Raw genomic sequence first — 24,371 nt, 5'->3', positions numbered from 1 at the left:
GCTGCTGGAGTGGGCAAGACGTAGGCTGGCTTGACGTGGTCAATTGACACTGTAGATGGCTTCCCGTTGCACTTGATGACGAGCATTTAGTCACCTCAGCGATCACTTGGTGCAGTCTGCAGTAGGGCGGCCAGAGAGATGATTGTACTGCATTGATACGCAACATGACATGCGTGCAGCACTGTAGGTCTGTGTGCGCGAATAGCTTCCTGATGCCTTGCTGCATCGGTGCGTCTGCTCGGAGGCTGGCCGTGTGAGTCCACAGACGTTCTGCCAGAGTGGGTGCCACGGTGTCATGTGGGAGTGGTACTTCTTCAATGAAATCGCCCAGGATCGTCAGACATTGACCGTAAACGAGGTCGGCAGGTGACGCACCGATCTCCTCCTTCGGCGTTACTCGCAGGCCGAGCAGCACCAGTGGGAGTGCCTCTGGCCATGAGGTGTCGTGGCAAGTTAGGGTGGCTTACAATGTCCTGTGGAACCATTCGACCATGCCATTCAACGCCGGGTGGTAGCTTGTTGTCCTGTGTAGCCGGATGCCACACAGTCTGGTTACGTGCGTGAACAATGCGCAGTCAAACTGGTGGCCGCGGACAGTTATCACATGACTGGGGCATCTAAAGCGTGCCACCCAGCTGTCCACGAATGTGGTGGTGATGGTCTCGGTGGTGATGTCCACGACAGGCATTGCTTCCGGCCAGCGAGTGAAGCGGTCCACCACGTTTAAGAGATATCGCTTGCCTCGAGAGACAGGAAGCGGGCCGATGGGGTCCACGTGAACATGCGCAATTCGGCGTGTCGCATCAGGGAAGGTGCTTACGGGTGCGTGGGTGTGTCTCCCGACTTTGCCGCACTGACATGCCGTGCGGGTGCGCGCCCATTCACGGCAGTCCTTCCAAAGCACGGGCCAGATGAAACGCGTGGCCACAAACATCGCAGTGGTGTTGGTGCTGGGGTGTGAACGTCTGTGGGCACAGTCGAAGGCACTGCTCCGGAAGGAACGGTCGGTGCATGCCAGTTGAGATGTCACACCAAATCTTCCGTGCAGAGCCGGGGACAGGCACCAGCTCCAGTTGCAGGCTGCTGGAAGTGTCGTGCCGGAAGCGGTGCAGTTTTTCATCACTCTCCTGTACTTGGGCGATGTCCTCAAAGTTCATAGAGGGTGAGTTAGCGGCACACGCTCGAGACAAATAATCGGCGACAATATTTTCTATACCCGAAATGTGTCGAATGTATGTTGTAAATTGCGACACGAACTCTAATTGCTTGAGTTGGCGCGGTGAACACTTAGTGTGGTTGTTATGGAACGCGTGCATAATCAGTTTATTGCCGGTGAAAATGACAAATTGTCGTGCTCCTAAGGACAGTTGGAAGTATTTCACCGCCACATACACCGCAAGCAACTCTCGGTCATAAGCGCTCCAAGCGTGTTGCGATTTGTATAGCTTCATAGAGAAAAAACCGAGAGGCTGTCAGCTCCCGCCGACGCACTGCTCTAACGCCGCACCAGTGGCGGCCTGGCTGGAGTCCAAGACTACAGCTAAGTACGCGTCATCTACTGGGTGAGCGATCAATGTCGCTTCTGTGAGATTCCGTTTTGAGTCCATGTAGCTCTGCTCCATTTCGTCTGTCCAATTCACAGGGGTCTTTCCCTTTGAGGTAGGACCGTGTAACGCCTTAGTCAACGGCTCTTGCTCGGCGGTAGCGTTGGGCAGGTGTCAGCGATAAAAGTTCAACTTGCCAAGGTAACGACGTAGTTTTTTGTGTGTCTGCGGTCGCGGTATGATCAGTATCGCTTGCACTTTCTCCAGTAGTGGCGTCGATCCTGTGGGGGTAATTAAATGGCCGAGGAACTCGATTTCCGTCACACGGAATTCGCATTTTGCTGCATTAATAACGATGTCGGCTTCACTCAGGCACTGAAAGACAGTCATTAGGTGGCGGCAGTGGAGCTCGGTCGTCTTGGAATACACCAAGATGTCGTCGAGGTACGCGAAACAAAATTGGCAAGCCTCACAAGACGCCATCCAGGAACCGCTGCCAAGTCTGGGCAGTATTCCGAAGACCAAAAGTCACAAATAGGCTTTCGGAAAGCCCAAAGGGCGTTACAATAGCTGTTTTTTCAATGTCTTCGGGCTCCATCGGAATTTGGGTGTATGCCTTTGCGCACTCTATCTTGCTAAACACCACGCAGCCCGCCAAAGCATAACTGAAGTCTTGAAGGTGTGGGACTGGGTATCAGTCCGACACCGTTCGCAAATTAAGGGCGCGGTAGTCCCCACATGCACGCCTTGAATTGTCTTTTTTGGGTACCAAATGTAACACCAATGGCCATGGCCATGGCCATGGTCGAATGAGGCCTTGCTGCAGCATGGCTCGAACTCTGCCTTTGCTGCTGCAAGTCTATCAGGCGCGAGTCGACGTGGGCGCCACAATGTGGGTGGTCCGGGCGTGGTTATTATGTGGTGCACCATCGAATGTTTAATGTCTCTCGGTGCGTTGGCTGGGCGGGTGAGGTCGGGGAATGTTTCAAGGATGTCACCGTAAGGACTGGGGCACTTCACAGGTTTAACACTGTAGAATGCGGCCTGCCGGAGCTGTCCCACTGTCTTTAAATTTGTTGTCACGTCGATGAGCTGGCCATTTGTGATATCGGCTAGCAGCCTGTAGTGGCCGAGAAAGTCCTCACCCAGAATCGGCTCATTGACACCGGCCACAGTAAAAGTCCATGATAATGTGTGGCATAGACCTAGATCTAAATTGCGGCTGTGTGTGCTGTAACTTTTAATTGCTGAATTGTTTGCCACTGTGAGGGAAAGTGCCTCGACCCGCCTGCAGTCTCGTATCATAGAACAGGGGAATATCGAAAGGTCTGAAATGGTGTCGACAAGGTACCTCACGCCTGCACCCCGTTCCAAGACAAATAGACGCTTTGATATCACACTGCAGCCGGGTGTGCCTAGGTCCGATCGTAGCTGGCATTTGGGTTCGAGCAAGGAGCGTGGCACGTGGTTGCTTCATTGCCGAAACGGGCATGGTACCAGCAGAAGCCAATTTGTGCGTGATCTGACATCTACAGGGTACAGTTGGAGCGGCTGTTGCTGCATTGCCAGCTGCGCTGCCTGTAGCGTGGTGTGCTGCTGCTGCGATGCGTGCTGCCCTCTTGCCGTGAGCGCGCCAACCAGTCGACTTGCGTGGAGAGAGTTGCCACCTGTGCGGCCCAGTTTTGCACTAGCTTGTGCAGGTCATCATCCAATGTGGGTGTGGGAGGCGCATGCCACCACTGAGGTGGGGGGGGGGGGACGGTGTCGTAAGCTTCCACGGTGCTGTCAGCGCATCGTGCACGTGGTCGTCCAAGTTTGCAACAGTGTCCAGCTGCATCTCCATCTGTGCTGTTATCACTGCCTGCACCTCAGCTGGGTGGCTGCGCACCCAGATAGTGCATAACAGTGAATCAGGCACCATGTTGGACTGCGTGAGACTCCGTAAGTGACGCAGGAACTGCAAGGGGCTCTAGTCGCCGCATTCCTCTTGCCGCAGCAGTTGGTGCACTCGTTGTTCTTCAGATGATGAGATCCGCCGGATCAGCTCTTCCTTGAGCCATCTGTAGGATGACTGCGTCAGCGGGGCATCTTGCACTTCGGCCGCGTAATTCTGGTCGAGCTGGCTCACTACGTGTCCAAATTTTGCCAGGTTGCAGGTTATGTGGCTGCTCATAAAGACTGCCTCGACTTGGCTGAACCACATTAGAGGATCGCGCGGCCTAAAGGGAGGCAGCCTGATCAACATCCGACCAGTGCTTGTTGGCATTCCAGTGATCATAGGAGGCATCACTGTGGCAGGGATTTGCGCGCCAAAATTGTCCTGGGCTGTCTGGCTGTGCAGCATCCGCACGTGTAGTCCATGCTTGTAGCTCACTCTCCAGCCCCTTGTTGCATGCGAATGGGTCTTCAACAGCCTTTTGCAACTCTTCCAATGTCGCTATCTTAGCTCAGAGTCGAATCCTCACTAAAGAGTAAAGCACACAAAATAACACGCCAAAGGAAATCACACAAAAAAGAAAAACATTAGACAGCTCACGAACGAAACATATGCGCACAAATACAATACAAAAAAAGAGTTTGTACACAAAAAAAGTTTATCACTAAGGAGCACTGTTCAGCCTACTCGCGGTTCCACATTACTCATACCGACAAACGTTCGTCACCATGTGTTTTTAGCCTTGGATCACGTCGGGGTCACCAGTTAAGCGGGGACGTGTGGTATTACTGTCATGATGTGCAGTGAACCAGCTTTATTGCCATGCCAACGCACTGTGTTCAAGGGAGAGGCTTGGTGACAGAAACAACTAGGGCAGTTTTTGGTCGTGACACATTTATTCTTCACTAGTTTTACAATAAGTAACAAATACCATTCATCAGTAACCTCCATCCATACAGGTGTGTTGAGCTAGCTGTACAGCTTGATCACCAATCCTGGAGGGTGTACACTCCAGTGATGAGCCTTGGCGCGACAGTGTGGACTGACTGAGACAAAAGCCGTGTCACCAAAAGTTTAGCTCCTGGCATGACCGGAGGCGCCGTGATGTCTGTGAAAGGGCGAAAGGCACTGCCAATGGAGGAGTGTACACCACTAAACGGGCGACTCCATTTAGGGCTGCGCACATGCATTTGCGGTGGAGTCGCTTTCACTCGATGCATGTGGTCCGCGGCATGAGAAGTCAGAGACATGTGTTGCGTCGCGTTGATCAGCTCGCACTGTCTGTCTGCTTTGTCCTGTATGATCTGGAATGGGATGCATTGATGCCAAAACTTGGTATAACGGTATAGCTGCACTCGTGAATGCCGATCGTCGCTTACTTGTGTCGTCTGTGCAATAGTTCAGCAATTTTGAATGGTGTGGCCGCCACAAGCCTATCCTCAATTCATGCCAGTGGCTCGGGGAAGTGGAGTAGCCTGCTGGCCTCGCCTGTGGGATGCAACCAGAGATGGCAAATTGCAGCATTGTTTCCTCAACCATTATCTTTGGCTCTGTGATGATCTTGGATGCAGATTTCTAGGGCTACATTATTGAGTGGAAAGTCGTAGGACCCCTGTTGACAGGTCACGGGTGTAATACACAAAGGAAGGAGCTACTCATGTAGCAGGGGTATTCGTGGAGTGCTCAAGGTTTTTTTAAAGGCTATGTGATACTTTGTATTCATCTCATAACATACATTTACAGATTATCCGATCATGCTGTACAGAATACACGTCAAATTTAGCCTTATGATATACATAATTACATAACAGTATTTTTACCATTACTGGTTGATACTGGACACAGCACTATTATTAAATTGTTTTTCTTATGATGTGACGGTATATTACCTTTATATATGTGTACAATATTATACACAATTCTATAATATTAAACAGTCACACTGTAAAAATGATGGCCATAGTAATTATATAAAATTGTTTTTCTTATGATGTAACAGTACATTATCTTTATATATGTATCCAATATTATACCCAATGCTATAATATTAAACAGTCACACTATTCAAATGACAATTTCATTGTTGATAAATTCCTCAATTGAATAGCAGCATTTTTCCAAGAGGATATTATATAGTTTTCTCTTCAATGAACCTATCTCCATGCTCAGTACAGCTCTACCCTTGAGTTTATTGTAAATTTTCATTTCCATGGACTGAGGTGTCCGTTGGTAGAGTTTTAAGTGATGTGGAAGCATGAAATTTTCTTTGTGTCTAGTGTTGTACGTATGTTTAAAATGGTTTTCTTCTGTCAGCTCAGGTTTACTATTTAAAAAGATGATAATTTAAAATCTGTACAATGCAGGGATAGGTAATATTTTTAGGTTCTTTAATAATTGGTGGCAGGATGTTCTTGGAGGGGCAGCACAGATTTTTCTAATAATTATTTTTTGAAGTAGCAGGATTCATGACATGTAGCTTGAATCCCCCTCCCCCCACATTAAACCATATCTAATTACAGGTTCAAAGTAACTGCGGTTCACCGCTTTCCTGCAGCTTATGTCTGGTATACCACTGCAAAGGCAAGGCTGTTTAATTTTGAAGTTAAATAATCTATATGTGCTTGCCAGCTTAGATTTTTGTCCAAGTTTATTTCCAAGAATTTAATGGACAGAGCTTCGACCATAACTTGATTTTTGTGTACAATACTGAAGTCACTGACTTTTTATTGTTTGGTTCTAAATTGTGTAAAGAAGGTCTTGATTAGTATTTGCTACCTGTTTGTCAGAAAACGCCTGAGCCACTGCAGAGCATTTTGCCTGATGCCATATCTGTCTAGTTTATGAAGCAGCATGGAGTGCTTCACAGAATTGAATGCCTTTGTAAGGTCACAGTAGACATGTGACATGTTACCATAATAAACTTTATGTCCTCCTTAGCTGAAGAGCATTTCATTACCAGCTTGTGGACTGCAATATACAACTACAGAATGGACCGTGTGTTTGACACTGTGTATGACTGTTTAAGTGTTTTAAACTCTAACAAACATAATTTACAATATGCTCCTATGTCCTCTCTACCATCTACATCTACATCTACATCTACATCTACATCCATACTCCGCAAGCCACCTGACGCTGTGTGGCAGAGGGTACATTGAGTACCTCTATTGGTTTCCCTTCTATTCCAGTCTTGTACTGTTCGTGGAAAGAAAGATTGTTGGTGTGCCTCTGTGTGGCCTCTAATCTCTCTGATTTTATCCTCATGGTCTCTTTGTGATATATACGTAGGAGGGAGTAATATACTGCTTGACTTCTCGGTGAAGGTATGTTCTCGAAACTTCAACAAAAGCCCGTACTGAGCTACTGAGCGTCTCTGTTGCAGAGAGTTTATCTATCATCCCCGTAACGCTTTTGCAATTACTAAATGATCCTGCAACGCAGTGCAATGCTCTCTGTTGGATCTTCTCTATCTCTTCTATCAACCCTATCTGGTACGGATCCCACACCAGTGAACAGTATTCAAACTGTGGGCGAACAAGTGTACTGCAACCTACTACCTTTGTTTTCGGACTGCATTTCCTTAGGATTCTTCCAATGAATCTCAGTCTGGCATCTGATTTACCAACAATTAATTTTATTTGGTCATTCCATTTTAAATCACTCCTAATGCCTACTCCCAGATAATTTATGGAATTAACTGCTTCCAGTTGCTGACCTGTTATATTGTAGCTAAATGATAAAGCATCTTTCTTTCTGTGTATTTGCAGCACATTACACTTGTCTACATTGAGATTCAATTGTCATTTCCTGCACCATGCGTCAATTCGTTGTTGCATTTCAGTACAATTTTCAGTCGTTACAACCTCTCGATGTACTACAGCATCATCCGCAAAAAGCCTCGGTGAACTACCGATGTTATCCACAAGGTCATTTATATATATTGTGAATAGTAATGGTCCTACGACACTCCCCTGTGGCACACCTGAAATCACTCTTACTTCAGAAGACTTCTTTCCATTGAGAATAACATGCTGCATTCTGTTACCTAGGAACTCTTCAATCCAATCACACAATTGCTCTGATAGTCCATATTCTCTTACTTTGTTCATCAAACGCCCGTAGGGAACTGTATCAAACGCCTTGCGGAAGTCAAGAAACATGGCATCTGCCTGGGAACCCGTGTCTATGGCCCTCCGAGTCTCGTGGACAAATAGCGCTAGCTTGGTTTCACATGATTGTGTTTTTCGAAACCCATGCTGATTCCTACAGATTAGATTTCTAGTCTCCAGAAAAGCCATTATACTCAAACATAATACGTGTTCCAGAATTCTACAACTGATCGACGTTAGAGATATAAGTCTATAGTTCTGCACATCTCTTCGACGTTCCTTCTTGAAAACGGGGATGACCTCTGCCCCTTTCCAATCTTTTGGAATGCTACGCTCTTCTAGAGACCTACGGTACACCGCTGCAAGAAGGGGGGCAAGTTCCTTTGTGTACTCTGTGTAAAATCTAACTGGTATTCTATCAGGTCCAGTGGCCTTTCCGCTTTTGAGTGATTTTAATTGCTTTTCTATCCCTCTGTCATCTATTTCGATATCTACCATTTTGTCATCTGTGCGACAATCTAGAGAAGGAACTACAGTGCAGTCTTCCTCTGTGAAACAGCTTTGGAAAATGACAGTTAGTATTTCGGCCTTTAGTCTGTCATCTTCTGTTTCAGTACCATTTTGGTCACAGAGTGTCTCGACATTTCGTTTTTATCCACCTACCGCTTTGACATAAGACCAAAATTTCTTAGGATTTTCTGCCAAGTCAGTACGTAGAACTTTACTTTCGAATTCGTTGAATGCCACATGCATAGCCCTCCTCACGTACATTTCGCTTCATGTAATTTTTGTTTGTCTGCAAGGCTTTGGCTATGTTTATGTTTGCTGTGAAGTTCCCTTTGCTTCTGTAGCAGTTTTCTAACTCGGTTTTTGTACCACGAAGGCTCTTTTCCATCTCTTATGATCTTGCTTGGCACATACTCATCTAAAGCATATTGTACGATGGTTTTGAACGTTGTCCACTAATCCTCAGCACTATCTGTACTTGAGATAAAGCTTTTGTGTTCAGCCGTCCAGTACTCTGAAATCTGCTTTTTGTCACTTTTGCTGAACAAAAAATTCTACCTACCTTTTTTAATATTTCTATTTACGGCTGAAATCACCTATGCTGTAACAGCTTTATGATCGCATGATCACTGATTCCCTGTTCTGCGTTAACTGTTTCAAATAGTTCGGGTCTGTTTGTCACCAGAAGGTCTAATATGTTATCGCCACAAGTCGGTTCTCTGTTTAACTGCTCAAGGTAGTTTTCAGATAATGCACTTAAAAAAATTTCACTGGATTCTTTGCCCCTGCCACCCGTTATAAACGTTTGAGTCTCCCAGTCTATATCTGGTAAATTAAAATCTCCACCCAAAACAATAGCATGGTTGGGAAATCTACTAGAGATATTTTAAAGATTTTCCTTCAGGTGTTCTGCCACAACAGCTGCTGAGCCAGTGGACCTATAGAGACATCCAATTACCATGTTTGAGCCTGCTTTAACCGTGACCATCACCCAAATTATTTCACATTCCACATCTCCGCCAATTTCCTTCAATACTATTGCACTTTTTATCGCTATAAACACGCCTCCCCCTCCACTGTCCAGCCTGTCTCTGCAGTATACATTCCAATCTGAGTTTAGAATTTCATTACTGTTTACATCTGGTTTCAGCCAACTTTCCGTTCCTCGTACCATGTGGGCATTGTGACTGTTTATTAATGAGAGCAGTTGTGGGACCTTTCTATAGATGCTCCTGCAGTTTACTATTACCACACTAATATTGTCATTCGCTGTTGCGTTTTGCCTACTGCTACCTTGTCGCGTCCTAGGAGGCGTCTTGTTGGGCCAAGGGAGGGAATTCTCTAACCCAAAAAAACACACATGCACACTCCACACGTACTCCGCTAACTTGTAGCCGCTTCCTGGGTGTAGTGCATGCATGACCTATTCATGGGGACCCTACAATTCTCTATCTGATTGCAGAGCTCGAGAAATTTGCATCCCAGATCTCTGCAGAATCGTCTGAGCCTCTGGTTTAAGCCTCCCACTTGGCTCCAAACCAGAGGCCCGTGATCGGTTCTGGGAATGACATTCAAAATAGTTAGCTCCGTTTCCACTCTGCGATCTAGGCAGCCACCTTCACCAACTCCGCCAACCGTCTATATGAACTGAGGATGACCTCTGAACCCAGACGGCAGGAGTCATTGGTACCAACATGAGCAACAATTTGCAGTCGGGTGCACCCAGTGCTCCCTATCGCCGCCGGCAGGGCCTCCTCCACATCTCGGATGAGACCCCATGGCAAGCAGAGTGAACACTGGCCTTCTTCCCTGACCTTTCCGCTATTTCCCTAAGGGGATCCATCACCTGCCTAACATTGGAGCTCCCAATCACTAATAAACCCCTCCCCCCATGTGCCTGCTCGGACCTTGCTGAAGGAGCGGCCACATGTCCACTCACAGGTTGAGCGGGCGATGCCACATGGACAGCCTCCACATTGGCCCTCCGCCTCATGCGACGCGAACATCGTTGAACCCGCCACTCCCCTTGGGAAGAGGGTGGCCCAACTGTGCCCGGTACCCGCGAAGATGTCTCGACAGCAGGGACTGTGGGTGAAGCATGTAACACCTGGGGTGTACCACGGGATGCATCAGACTCCCCACTGCCCCTACACTCCGAGGCAGCAGCCTGAAGACGGCTGACTGTGGCCATCAGTATGTTCAGCTGTTCGCAAACAGTGGCCAGCTCCTCCTGCATCCGTCACACATCCTGTCCATCCCAAGGAATCAACAATTTACTGTAGAGCGTTAAGTAATCAGTTTTGTACTAGACTGCTAATTCAGTAAAGGCGGCTAATAGCTGACTAAACTGTGGTTACTAGACACTTCTTGTTGGAAACAATGAGACTAAGCACTAACTGTCTCTGGACTGTATTCGAAACAAACACAAAATCTATGGAACACTATTACTAGTGCTCGAAAATTAAAGTTTCCTAAAAGCAAAAACACACGGAAAAAGAAGTGACAAGTAAGAAAAACACAGTTAATACTTCAATTTACGTTGCTTGCTGCACAGGAGATGTGTAGCAGACGGCAGTTACCACTGACAATCATGTGGTGTCAGCTAACAGATACCTTTCAGAACATTTCCAGAATGCTTTTTAACGACATTCTGCAGTATGTCTACTGATATAATAGAGATATATGCAAGTTCACTGCACTACTAGAAAAGAAAACCCTCTGCATCTAAATTGACATCGATCTGTGCTAAAAGATGATAAAAAGTAGGTGGATTAATCAGCTGAGAGGGGGTGTAATGAGTTATGATTTAATGGTAGACTGATGATGCATTCTAGAGACAGTGAGAAGTTGTGGCTGGTCATGTATTGCACTTTCAACCATTTTTTTCTGATGTTTTCTCATAGTGTATCAGTTGTGTGGTATAACTTTCATTCAACTCATATATAATTGTATGTTCTACATGTGATTTAGAGAGCTATGTACCTGCGATCATTAACAGGAAACCCCTCCATACCACAGCCAGCGGAGCACTTCCAATGCATGTGCGATGAACCATGTCTACCAAACCGATGGAAAACCTATTTCAGCATCCTCCTCTAAACAAATGAAGATGTATGCAAAGTACTCCATTCCCCTGCCACATCTTGAACATAAATTGAGGCAGGGGTTTGTGAGGTACTGTAATCCCTGCGTATACATTTGCTTCACAGTTATTGTGTTTGGAAGAGATTGTGTTCTGTTCTCATAGATAGTGCAGCATTGGTGTAGTCTGACATGTCAAACACCACTGCTATGCGTTTGTCTTTTTCCTCATAAGATGTGGTAGTTTCATGAATTTTCCATTGCTGACAGTCATTTTATATGACTGACGCAAGCGTAGAATAATTTTTGAACCGTATTTGGACATGAACAGTGTGTGCTGTACACCTCCAGAAAGCTATATAGTGCATGTTTCACAAAGAATCTATTTTTTCCTCTTGGTGTAGAAGGTAGTAGTTTTATCATCATAAAGCTTCTCACCATAGTAAGTAGGATAGAAATCTTAGAGGGTGAGTATATGTCAGGTGTTGGACATATATTTACTCCATTGGAGTATTAATAGCATCGCATTCCATGTAACTAACATATTGGAAACCACACTGCTTTTACATTATAGCATGTTTAAGTGTTGAATCGTGTAGTCTTATGAGTGTATGTTCATTTTCTGTGACAATTTATCTTTTTCCAATACTACAGAATTGCTAGCACAAGTGATTTATGTACAATTTTTTAAACTCCTTCCTCCTGGAGTTCCATCATGCATAAACCATACGTTTCTTCTTCTTGATCATCTGTTATATCACTGCAACAGTCTCAAATGTATCAGGCTCGTATTCGCTTCACACAAGTAAAGAGTGCTAACCTCCTCAGCATGGATGCATCTAGAGAGATCGTGTGTAATTGGATGAGTGATGTAAGATTGGTATCAAACAGTCTTCACAGAACAGCAGCTACAGTAGTGGAATGTGCATACTGGTCTGTATCGCTAGTATCAGTTGGTTGTGCAAGTTTGGAAGTCGTGTTATGCTCTTTCTGAAAGCACAATATCGAAATATATTGATTACATGGAACTCAGTTCATCCCGTTCTTTAACAAGGTATCGAATGTAGTGGGTATAGTGCGCTCATACTTCAGGTCAGTTCCAAATTAAGTTGGCGACAATGTGCGCAGGGAAGGTTGGTTAAAGGCCAAGGGACAGTTACAAGGTGCATAGAGAGAGCGTCTAGAGTTTTTTCTCAGGATCATTAGTCGACAGGTTCAATCAAGGGGCAGCTCATTTTGATATAGAGGGCAGAGTGCTGCTATGAATATGATTCTTTTGTTGGGATGGTAGTTATCAAAGGTGATCTTTCAATCTCAGACTTTATTCTATGAATGCAAGGGACATAGGCAATTGCAATAAAATATTACAGAATGTATGCAGTGTTTTGGCTAAGGAAAGTAGCTTTTGCACATTCTCTCTGCTAATGACTATTTCCCACATTAAAGAACAGTATTTGTCTCATGTCATGTAGGAAGTGTAACAGGGTTTGCGATATGTCCACATGTATATAGCACTCGCAAAGTAATGGAGGGTATGGTTTAGCAGTGATACAGAAAATGAGACTCATGCTGCAGTGCCACAGTTTCCATATGTTGCAGTCTCATCAAAATTTTTGTCAATAAGAAACACCACCTCTGTCTTTTATTTCAACCATCCTGTGTGTTTTGGCAGCAGCTTAGTTTATGCCATGGTATGTCCAAGTTTCTGTGAGAGCTCAGGGATTGAAAAGTGTTAATGTCAGTTTAGCACCTGACACAGACCTCAAAGTCAAGGTAGAAAACCAAAATGTATGGTAGTGTACAAAGCTGTAGCCACACACTGTTTCGATGCATTAAAAAAAAATCAATGTATCAAACTGCTTATGAAACATCAACACAGGAACCCTCTATTGTGACTGATGGTCTGTAGGATATGGTCCTTCCTCCAGCACAGACGAAAAAACTTTGCACTGCTCTGTGCAAGCAACTTTAACCACTGGCCACCTGCTTCAGTGTGCAAATACCTACATATTTAATAGGATCTCCAGATATGTCAGCATGCAGAAAGTATTTGTTTTCGACATATTGGAAATGAGAGGCATGTTAAAACCTTACCACCGTTCTCTACCAGGTGGCGTTGGTGAAGTTTTAATAGTTCATTGGATATTATAAAAGCAAATTGTGTGTGTGTGTGAGTGTGTGTGTGTGTGTGTGTGTGTGTGTGTGTGTGTGTGTGTGTGTGTGAGAGAGAGAGAGAGAGAGAGAGAGAGAGAGAGAGAGAGAAAGAGAGAGAGAAGAATAAGAAAAAGAAGAAGAAGAGAGATTGGTTGGTTGGTTGTTTGGGGAAGGAGACCAGGCAGCGTGGTCAATGGTCTTATCGGATTAGGGAAGGATGGGGAAGGTAGTCGGCCGTGCCCTTTCAGAGGAACCATCCCGGCATTTGCCTGGAGTGATTTGGGGAAATCACGGAAAACCTAAATCAGGATGGTCGGACGCGGGAGAAGAAGAGAGACTTTGCCATTAACAAAGGATCTGACGATCTGACACTATTACACTGTTGTATATCTAGCATAGTAATCATAGGAATATGATAAAGATTAGGACATGTACAGGGGGATATTTATAGACAGTCATTCGATATCGATGAATTGTAGGTGTAGTGCTTCCGAATTTCTTTGTACCGTCCATGTATACCCTGCATAGTTGAGAATTTCCTTCTGCATGTTAGTGTTCTATTTTTCTCGTTGCGATATCTCTCTGCCCAATCAGTGATGGGTGGAGGAATAGACAGTCTTCCAACTAATAGAATGGTGCTGTCAGGACGTAATGGGATTTCGAGAGAATGAACTGGGATGTGGGACTTGCCAGGGGACATCTCTTTCTCGTCGGAATCAGGTGGATACAAATGCTATACCATGGAACCTCACTTAACGAGCACTGCTCATAATGTGCAATTCGCATAACGAGCAAAACAAATGGTAAAAAATGACTCAATTAACGAGTAATGTTATACATAATGAGTGACGATGGCTAGTGTGATGTCACCAGACTTTTGTGCATAGCAGGAGAAACGTTCAACAACATAAACACCTTTCATTGTCTGCAGCTACCATCTTAGTGCAGATTATGATCATACATTTTTCTAAATTTGTGTTCACATGGTGTTTTTCTGTGTGCAAACGTTAATAACTTTCATACAAATGTCCCTTAGATAAAGCCATTAGGAGACGACAATAAGAGAGAGAAAGTGGCCTTAGAAATGAAACGTAAAATCATTGAAAAACGCAAATGTGGTGTGAGCATTGCTGATTTAGCATCCATGTATACTATGTGATCAAAAGTATTTGGACAGCTGGCTGAAAATCACTTACAAGTTTGCAACGCCCTCCATCGGTAATGCTGGTTTGCACCATGACTGATGGGGATACTTTCACGAATACCAAACCTTTATTCTTTGCAGAACACATTGAAGACAATTTTGGTGAAGTGGACTCCCTGAGAAAGATGCGGTGGGGTTCGTTGTTGATCAAAACTGCTTCAGCTGCCCGGTCTGTGACCCTTCGTGCTTGTAACCATCTTGGCACAATTCCTGATTCCTGTGTCAATTACCCCCCCCCCCCCCCCCAACCAGTCTCTAAATATGGTTCAATGTGTGATTTTTCACAGGGGCCTCATCCTTCAAACTGATGAGGAGCATCGGGACAATCTCGGATGGTGGGGTGTTCACTTTGTTCGGCGTGTTCAGAAGGGTCTGAAGTACAATCGCATTGATCCTGACGTCTTTATCCTGGCTTTTGAAGGGGGATTCCCTCCCTGAGAAAGTAAAGATTATGTTTTATCGATGTGATGTGATGCCGCATATCCCACCTCCTATGAGGTGTTTCAAGTCTTCCCTCTGTTCACGGGCCCCTCTCTGTGGTCACTGTGCACGTCCACTCCATGAGAGGAGTTCCTGTGTTCCCCCTCCTGTGTGTGTTAATTGTCATGCCAATCACTCTCCACGTTCACCAGATTGCCCAGTTTATAAGAAGGAAAAGAAGACACAGGAGTATAAGTCCCTTGATCGTTTAACCTACACTGAGGCTCGTAAGAGGTATGCATGTCTTCCCCTGTGTCCATGACGTCTAGTTATGCTTTAGTTACATTTTCACCCCTTCCTCCCCCTTCCTTACCCCAGTCCCGGACAGCTCTTCTCCCCCCTCCCCTGCGGCTCCCACACCTTCTCCTCCAAGCGCTGCTCCCCCTCCCAAGCCACTTCTTCAGCGTCTGCCAGTCAAGGGCGCCCCTCCCGGGGTGCCCCTTCCCGGCACCTTCCAAGCCAAAGGTCTACTGCCACGCGACGACCGCGAGAACCGTGGTCTGTTGGGCCCCAGGTCACCCGATCTCTTTATGTTCCCAATCTTGTTGCAGCTGACTCCATTATGCCGCACAGCCCTCCTCGATCTCAAACAGAAAAGAAGAAGAAACATAAGTCCTGGGACAAGGAGCCTCTTGTGTCACCAGAGGTCCCATCCCCAGCTTCACAACCAGATTCTTGTCGGTGATGGGTGGTGACCCGGCGGTATGACTGGCTTTAGCCTGTTCAACCCCCATTTGAATCATCGTTCTGTGGTTATCCAGTGGAATTCTAATGGTTATTACCGTCACCTTACAGAGTTGAAATCAGTTATTTCGTCTTACTGTGCAGCTTGTGTAGTTCTACAGGAATCTCATTTTACTGATAATCGTTCACCGACCCTCTGTGGGTTCAGTGTTTTCTGTCGAAATCAGGTCTGACACCTGCGGGCTTCTGGTGGCGTTTGTACATTGGTCCGTACAGATGTTGCTAGCACGTGACTTCCTCTTCAAACTACATTGGAAGCGGTTGCTGTTAGGTTCCACATGGACTCTGAGGTCACGGTTCACGATCTTTATCTCCCTCCTGACAGGACTCTTACACCTGCTGCCGTAACTACCCTTCTTCAGCAACTTCCTCCTCCCTTCCTCCTTCCCAGGGATTTTAATGCTCATCATTCCTTGTGGGGCAGTGCTTTTCCATCTAGACGAGGTCTTCTCACAGATCAGTTTATTACAGACCTCGACTTCTGCCTTCTTAATGATGGCCCCCATACTCATTTCTTGCTGGTCATGGTAACTTTTCTGCCATTGATCTTTCTCTTTCTTCTCCCTCCCTCCTCCCTTCATTACACTGGTCGCCACACGACGACCTTTGTGATAGTGACCATTCCCCGTTGATTCTCTTGCTCCCTTCCTGCTCCCCCATGGACAGATTACCTCGTTGGTCTTTCCAATGCACCGATTGGCCTCTATATACTGCACAGGTCATGTTTTCTCCCTCTTTGTCAGGTTGTATTGATGACGTCTGCTAGCGTTGCTGTATTGCGCTCATCTGGACCATTTCGTCGCCGGCAAGTCCCATGGTGGAGTACAACTATTGCCATTGCCATCCGTGATCGTTGTCGAGCTTTGCAACACCTTAAGAGACACCCATCCATTGCCAACCATATTACCTTTAAACACCGTCGCAGTAAAGCCTGTTATTTAATCAAATGGAGCAAATGGATATGTTGGGAGCGCTTTGTTTCTTCCCTCGGTTCTACTGTCCGTATGTCACGGGTATGGGCTACACTTCACTCTCTCCAAGGTTGCCATCGGCAGCCCACCCTCCCAGGCCTTTACCTTTGTACGGACCTGTTGATTGTTGCAGAACATCTTGCGACCCATTTTGCATCAGCATCAGCCTCCTATCCAGCTTCTTTCCTTCACCGGAAACAGCTGGCCGAATCTTCCGCCTTATGTTTTACCCCTTGTCAGTCAGAATCTTAAAACAAACCTTTTACTGAATGGGAATTTCTTTCCACACTTTCTTTTTCTCATTATACGGTCTTTGTGGCCTTTGTCGGTCCTTTGGTCACTCCTGCTCTGTATGTGGATGATTTCTGCATCTGGGTTAGTTCCTTTTTGATGGCCTCTGCAGAGCGGCAGCTCCAGGGAGCTATACGGTGTGCCTCTGTATGGTCCCTCTCACACGGGTTTCAATTCTCTCCTTTAAAATCGTGGGTGGTCCACTTCTGTCACCGTACTACGATCCAACCTGATCCAGAGCTCTATCTTGATGCACAACAATTGCCTGTGGTCCCACAGTTTCGTTTCCTGGGTCTTCTTTTCGACAACAAGCTCACTTGGCTGCCCCATATCAGACTTCTGAAGGTAGGATGTTTCCGTAAACTCAATGTTCTTCGCTTCCTTGCCCACACCTCTTGGGGTGTGGACCGCTCCCTCCTTCTTTGCCTTTATCGTGCTTCAGTTCTGTCTCGCTTGGAGTATGGTTGTCAAGTTTATGGCTCGGCTGCTCCTTCCACACTGCACGTGCTGGATCCAGTCCACCATCATGGTATCCATTTGGTAACCGGTGTCTTCCCTAGTAGTCCTGTTGATAGTCTCCTGGTTGAAGCAGGGATACCCACCCTTTCTGTTCGGCGGTCCCAGCTTCTGGTGTCTTATGCAATCGCTGTCCGTTCCTCTCCCATACTTGCTATTCTGTCCTGTTCCAAAACCATGGACGCCACCCACCTGATTCCTGCCCTTGGACAGGTTTACCGGTTGGGCTCTGCTTTGCGTCTCTTCACCGTGATTTTCAGCTTCCTTCTTTGTCCTGTCTTCCACGCTCCCTCCACCCACCTCCACCCCTGCTTGGTTAGTTCCTCAGCCCCAAATTCAGATGGATCTTAACCAAGGTCCGAAAGATTCCATTTTATGGGAGTTTCGGGATGCTGCTGTTTTTTACACCGATGGCTCTAAATCTGCTGATCATGTCGGATATGCCTTCACGTCCTCTGTTGGAATGGAAAATCATCTGCTGCCACCTACATGTGGGGTGTTTACTGCGGAATTGATGGCAATTTCCCAGGCCCTTACCTTTGTTAAACAGTGCCAACAAACAGTCCCAACACAACCGCATTTTGTTATGTATGGACTCAATGAGTGCCCTTCTGGCTATTAAACCGTGATTTTTGGGCCATCCCTTGGTCTCTGCCATCCATGACCATCTCGCTGATATTCGCCATGCTGCTTGTTCCGTTGACTTCCTTTGGGTCCCTGGCCATGTGGGTATCCCAGGTAATGAGCTTGCTGATCGTTTGGCTGGGGGAGCAATCACTTACCCCCCATTTTCTGTAACCCCTCCTGTAGCGGATTTATGGCTTCAAATCAAATCCCACATCACACAATAAGGGGCAATTCTTGGCAGGCTACATCCCTGTCTAATAAACTTCATGTGATTAAGGTGACACCAGGCCCATGGCATTCTTCCTTTCACCTCTCCCGAAAGGACTCGACCACACTGTGTCATCTCCGCATTGGCCATACAAGGCTGACCCACGGTTTTCTTTTGCGTGATGAGCCACCCCCACTTTGTGGTTGTGGAGCCTTCCAGTCAGTAGCCCACATTTTGGTTGAATGCCCCCTTCTTCTGGCTCTGCGTGCTAAGTACAGACTCCTCTGCACTTTACCTTTGATGTTGGCTGACGATTCCTGGATGGTCGAACTGGTTCTCGGTTTCCTCTGGGAAAGTGGTTTTTATTCTCAGTTTTAAGGTTTTTAATCTCTCTCTGGTGTTGGGGCAGGGTGGTGAGTTGGGGTATCTCCCACTGTAAGCTGTGTTTGGAGATTCCCGACTCCCCTCCCTGGTCGAGATCCTCTTTTCTTCCCCTTTTACTCTGTTTTTATCACTGTTTACGATTGGTTAGTCTCCTTTTCCCATACGCACTTCTACATTCTAGCAGTTGCACACTTTTAAGTCGCAGGTGGGCTTGCCTCTACTGCTTCAGAGGTGGGATATTTCCTGTCTCTAGCATAGCGTTGGGTTTGCTCTCTTGCTGACTTGCTGTTTTTACCATTGACAACGTGACTGCACTTTTACATTTTTTAGCTTTTCCCTTTTATCGTTCTGACTTTTCTGAGATGTCACACTATCGGAATGGACTACATTTGAAACAAGGGACTGATGACCTTGCTGTTTGGTCCCTTCAACCCCAATCAACCAACCAACCATCCTCCCAGATAAATGGACACGACCTCCACAAAAATGCGGCAAGTCAGGTGTTTGGTATCAACCTGTTTCTAATCCACCATGATTTCAGCTGTGATAGATGTGGAGTGAGGCATAGATGATAGATGTAACAGTGGAGGTGGGGTCCAGCAGAGGGTGAACACCAAACAGGGAGATCTCGAACCACAAATAAACAGAAAGTTGAAAGAAACTCAGATTTCGTGAGGTTACACCATAAGAGGTAAGACTAAATGTGCAAATTTTTCAAGTGATCAGCTGCAGAACGAAAAAATGCTTCAAATGGCTCTGAGCACTATGGGACTTAACATCTGAGGTCATCAGTACCCTAGAACTTAGAACTACTTAAACCTAACCAACCTAAGGACATCACACACATCCATGCCCAAGGAAGGATTCGAACCTGTGACCGTAGCGGTCGCGCGATTCCAGACTGAAGTGCCTAGAACCACTCGGCCAAACCAGGCAGCGCTGCAGAGCAGCTCATGACATCATCATCCAGATAATTAATGCAAACTGGGACAGGCTTAGTCAATTCCTCTAAAAATTCTTGGAAAATAGCAGGAATGCTAGCCACACCAATAGGAGGGTGCAAATATTGATATAAACCAAAAGGAGTATTCAAAACCAGAACTCACCAAGACACTTTGTCCACAGTAACCAGCAGATATGCTTTAGACAAATCAATTTTAGAAAAGTACTGGTCACCCAATATTTTTGACAACGGTTCCCCCTTGCATGGGAGAGCATATGTATCCACAATCGACTGTGCATTGACAGTAGTACTGAAGTCGCCACAGAGGCGAAGTTTCCCTGACAGCTTCTGAACTACAGTCAGCAGAGATGATCATTCACTATCTATAACACATTGCACCAACCCTAGAGATTGAATTCTATCCAATTCTGCTTTCGCTTGAACTTTCAGGGCAACAGGAATAGGACGCGCATGACAAAAATGAGGCAGATACATGAATTTTAACAAAAATTGAGCAGAAAAATTCTCAGCACATGCTACACCTTCCAAAAACAAGCCTAAAAACTCCTCACACAGTTTTTCCAATAGAGAACACTGTACCTGATTGGATATAAGGTGAACTGTGCCAGTGATAGAAAACTTAAATGCTTGAAATGTGTCCATCCTGAACAAGTTCTCAACACCAGCATCATCAAACACCAAAAATTTAATGGAACTCCAGTACATTTTGTGGTGCATACTTGTATGTGGGAATGTGTTGTTTTATTAGTTTAAGTTGTATGGCAACTTGTTGATATATTATTTGTGCTACATTGTCATGTCTTCTAGGGTATTCTGTATATGCTCGTATTGTACATCCTCTTGTGATGAGATCTACTGTTTCTATTTGTTGTTTGCGAAGTCTGAATTTATCTGTTGTGGTATTGGGATCTTTAATAATATGCTTGCTGTAATATCTGGTGTTTATTGTTTGATCCTGTATTGCAATCATGAATCGTTCCATCTCACTGTGTATATTGCCTTTTCTTAGCCATGTGTTGTATGCATCTTGATCAATGTGTGGCTGTGTTAGATGATACGGGTGCTTGCCATGTAGTGTTTTCTTTTTCCAATTTACTTTCTCTTTATCTGTTGATATGTGATCTAAAGGGTTGTAGAAGTGGTTATGAAATAGCAGTGGTGTAGCCGATGTATTCATATGACTGACTGCTTTGTGTATTTTGCTAGTTTCTGCTCGTTGTATAAAGAATTTTCTTAAATTATCTACCTGTCCATAATGTAAGTTTTTTATGTCGATAAATCCCCTTCCTCATTCCTTTCTGCTTAATGTGAATCTTTCTGTTGCTGAATGTATGTGATGTATTCTATATTTGTGGCATTGTGATCGTGTAAGTGTATTGAGTGCTTCTAGGTCTGTGTTACTCCATTTCGCTATTCCAAATGAGTAGGTCAATATTGGTATAGCATAAGTACTTATAGCTTTTGTCTTGTTTCTTGCTGTCAATTCTGTTTTCAGTATTTTTGTTAGTCTTTGTCTATATTTTTCTTTTAGTTCTTCTTTAATATTTGTATTATCCATTCCTATTTTTTGTCTGTGTCCTAGATATTTATAGGCATCTGTTTTTTCCATTACTTGTATGCAGTTGCTGTGGTTATCCAATATGTAATCTTCTTGTACAGTGTGTTTTCCCTTGACTATGCTATTTTTTTCTTACATTTGTCTGTTCCAAAAAGCCATATTTATATCATTGCTGAATACTTTTGTTATCTTTAGTAATTGGTTGAGTTGTTGATTTGTTGCTGCCAGTAGTTTTAGATCATCCATGTACAGCAAATGTGTGATTTTGTGTTGGTATGTTCCAGTAATATTGTATCCATAACTCGTATTATTTAGCATGTTGGATAGTGGGTCCAGAGCAAGGCAGAACCAGAAAGGACTTAATGAATCTCCTTGGTATATTCCACACTTAATCTGTATTGGCTGTGATGTGACATTATTTGAATTTGTTTGGATATTAAGTGTGGTTTTCCAATTTTTCATTTCTATGTTTAGGAACTGTATCAATTTATGATCTACTTTGTATACTTCCAATATTTGTAGTAACCATGAGTGGGGTACACTATCAAAAGCATTTTGGTAATCAATGTATGCGTAGTGTAGTGACCTTTGTTTAGTTTCAGCTTGATATGTCACCTCTGCATCTATTATCAGTTGCTCTTTACATCCTCGTGCTCCTTTGTAACAGTGTTTTTGTTCTTTATTATTATTATTATTTATTTGTATAAAATTTTTTGTCAAACCCATACCCTGTTTTAGCTAAGTAATCCTTGAATGTATAAAATGTATTGCATAACAGCTACTTTTCAGCTGTATTTTTGCAAATTCTTTAATCTCTTTTGGTAATTTATTGTACAGTTTTATTCTTGGGTAGAAAGTGCTGTTTTGAGTTTTATGTTTATTTTTTCTTGGTAAATGTAAGTTGAGTCTATCTCTTGTTGGATGGTCATGGACAGAGCTCTTTGTGCAGTAATTACAAATGTTATTTTTGATGTGTACAACTGACTGCTAAATGTATTCACATGGAGCAGTTAAAATCCCCAATGTTCTGAACAGATCTTCACAATGTGCTTGACTACTATTTTTGGTTATTATTCTTATGGTTCTTTTCTGGGGTTTGAAAATTGTGTTCATATTTTGTGCATTTGTTCCCCAATAAAGAATGTCATAGCTAAGAATTGAGTGTACATATGAATAATATGTAACTAAAAGACACTGCATGTTACACAGTGATGATAGGATTCTAAGGCCATAACATGCTGATGACATTTTGTTTGCAAGTACCTTTGTGTGTTCACACCACTACAACTGAGAATAAGTAACCATTCCTAAAAATGTTGCACTTGTTACACAGCCTATAGAGGTAAAATCTACATTTAATTTAACATGGTCTTTTCTCCTCTCCAAACTGAAATTCATGACATTAGTTTTCTTCATGTTCAATGTCACCTTATTGCTTATTGACCAATCACAAACTTCCTTGAGAGTTTCATTTGCTTTCTCAGCAAGGAGTTCTCTTGCTTTCTCAGTGACTATAATATTGCTGTCATCAGGGAAGAGCCCCCCCTGCGGGTCCGGGGTAAGAATAGGCCTGAGGAATTCCTACCTGTCGTAAGAGGCGACCAAAAGGAGTCTCAACCATTTCGGCCTTCATCGTGATAGTCCCCATTGGGGTTTGACCTCCATTTTTCAAAATTCTACAGAAGTATGAGCCTTTTGGGGAAGGACACCTTACGTGGTGTATCACCGGTCCTCAGTGCAGTAAGACCTTGACACTCATCATCATAACGGCGTCGTAACTGCACCCACTGATCATCAATTTGGGCCTAAACACCTGATGGGTTGCACAGGTTACGCCCGTAGTGTGTCCCCATCTGCACCTTCAATCGTGATGGACTTTCCATGGCACCCGAGATCCAGCACAGTAGCTAGTCCATTGTGGTGGGGTCATCATGTACCCTCTAGGTTGTAGCCCCCTGACAACACAGGGATCGTACTGCCGGTACCTGAGCTGCACCCTCCCCACGTAAGACAAGGAGTAGATGCCCGTCTACCTGGGGAATCAGGACTCCCGGCAATGGTCATCCTGCCAGGTGGCCCTTGCTGAGGCTGGGTGGTGCCTGTGGGGAGAGCCCCTGGTCAGAGTGCATGGTATTGGGGCAGACGTTTCGCAGATGAAACGTCAACATGAATCGGGGCGCTCTGCGGCCGCGTCTTCTAAGAGGAAAGGTTCTGTCTCTGGTTCTGGTCCTTTTGCCTTTCCCCCCTTGGCCACTCCCTGGGAGGAAGGACAGGCCCGCCGGCTTGGGGCTAAATACTTCCCCCGCTATTTAGTCTGTTCTCGGACCAATGGGGGATGTTCGCCACCTCCAACCCCATGTTCTTTGTACAGCATATCAAGGATATCTTCGGAGAAATTGATGCTCTTAATAAAATTCGTTCGGGGTCCATTCTCATAAAGACCACCTCCGCTACACAATCGGCGGCGCTCCAGGCATGCGACCAACTAGGGGATATCCCAGTGTCCATTGTCCCACATCTGGAGCTCAATAGGATGCAGGGGATTATTTTCCATCAGGACCTCCTGCTGCAATCTGATGAGGAGCTCAGGGCCAACCTGGAGCGCCGTGGCATGCATTTCATCTGGCGAGTCTAGCTCGGCCCCAAAGATCATTGCGTCGACACTGGGGCCTTTATTCTCACCTTCGAGGGAGATGTTGTCCCGGAGAAGGTAAAGGTGATGTGCTACCAGTGCGATGTTCGAACTAACGTCCCACCTCCTATGCGATGCTTTCGATGTTTGCGCTTCAGGCACATGTTGTCCCGGTGTGAAGCTGAGCCCCTTTGTGGCGATTGTGGACATCGTCTTCGCGAGGGACATACATGCACCCCACCACCTCAGTGTGTCAATTGTCCTGGCCTCCACTTGCCTAGATCTTTCAACTGCCCCGCCTATCAGAAGGAGAAGAACATACAAGAATTGAAAACCTTGGACCGTCTGTCTTACTCTGAGGCCAGGAAGAAATATGACCGCCTCCATCCCGTGATGTTGACAACGTCGTTGCTTCAGTCGTGTCCACTCCTTCTGCAGTATCCTCACCCCTATCCTGTCCC

The 24,371-nt window shown here is 45.2% G+C and overlaps 1 protein-coding gene across 1 annotated transcript in view; it reads left to right on the top strand.

Annotated features, from left to right (window-relative positions):
• Positions 1-295: 295 nt before the first annotated feature.
• LOC124555897 (unconventional myosin-Va-like) overlaps positions 296-24,371 on the top strand; it is a 59,317-nt gene continuing 35,241 nt past the window's right edge. Inside the window, exon 1 of the mRNA XM_047129956.1 lies at positions 296-349. Within this exon, the coding sequence (XP_046985912.1) occupies positions 296-349 (54 nt within the window). The remainder of the gene's footprint in view (positions 350-24,371) is intronic.

Source organism: Schistocerca americana, chromosome X (assembly GCF_021461395.2).
Source record: "Schistocerca americana isolate TAMUIC-IGC-003095 chromosome X, iqSchAmer2.1, whole genome shotgun sequence".
NCBI classification, from domain to species: Eukaryota; Metazoa; Arthropoda; class Insecta; order Orthoptera; family Acrididae; genus Schistocerca; species Schistocerca americana.
This window is presented reverse-complemented; position numbering and strand designations above follow the sequence as displayed.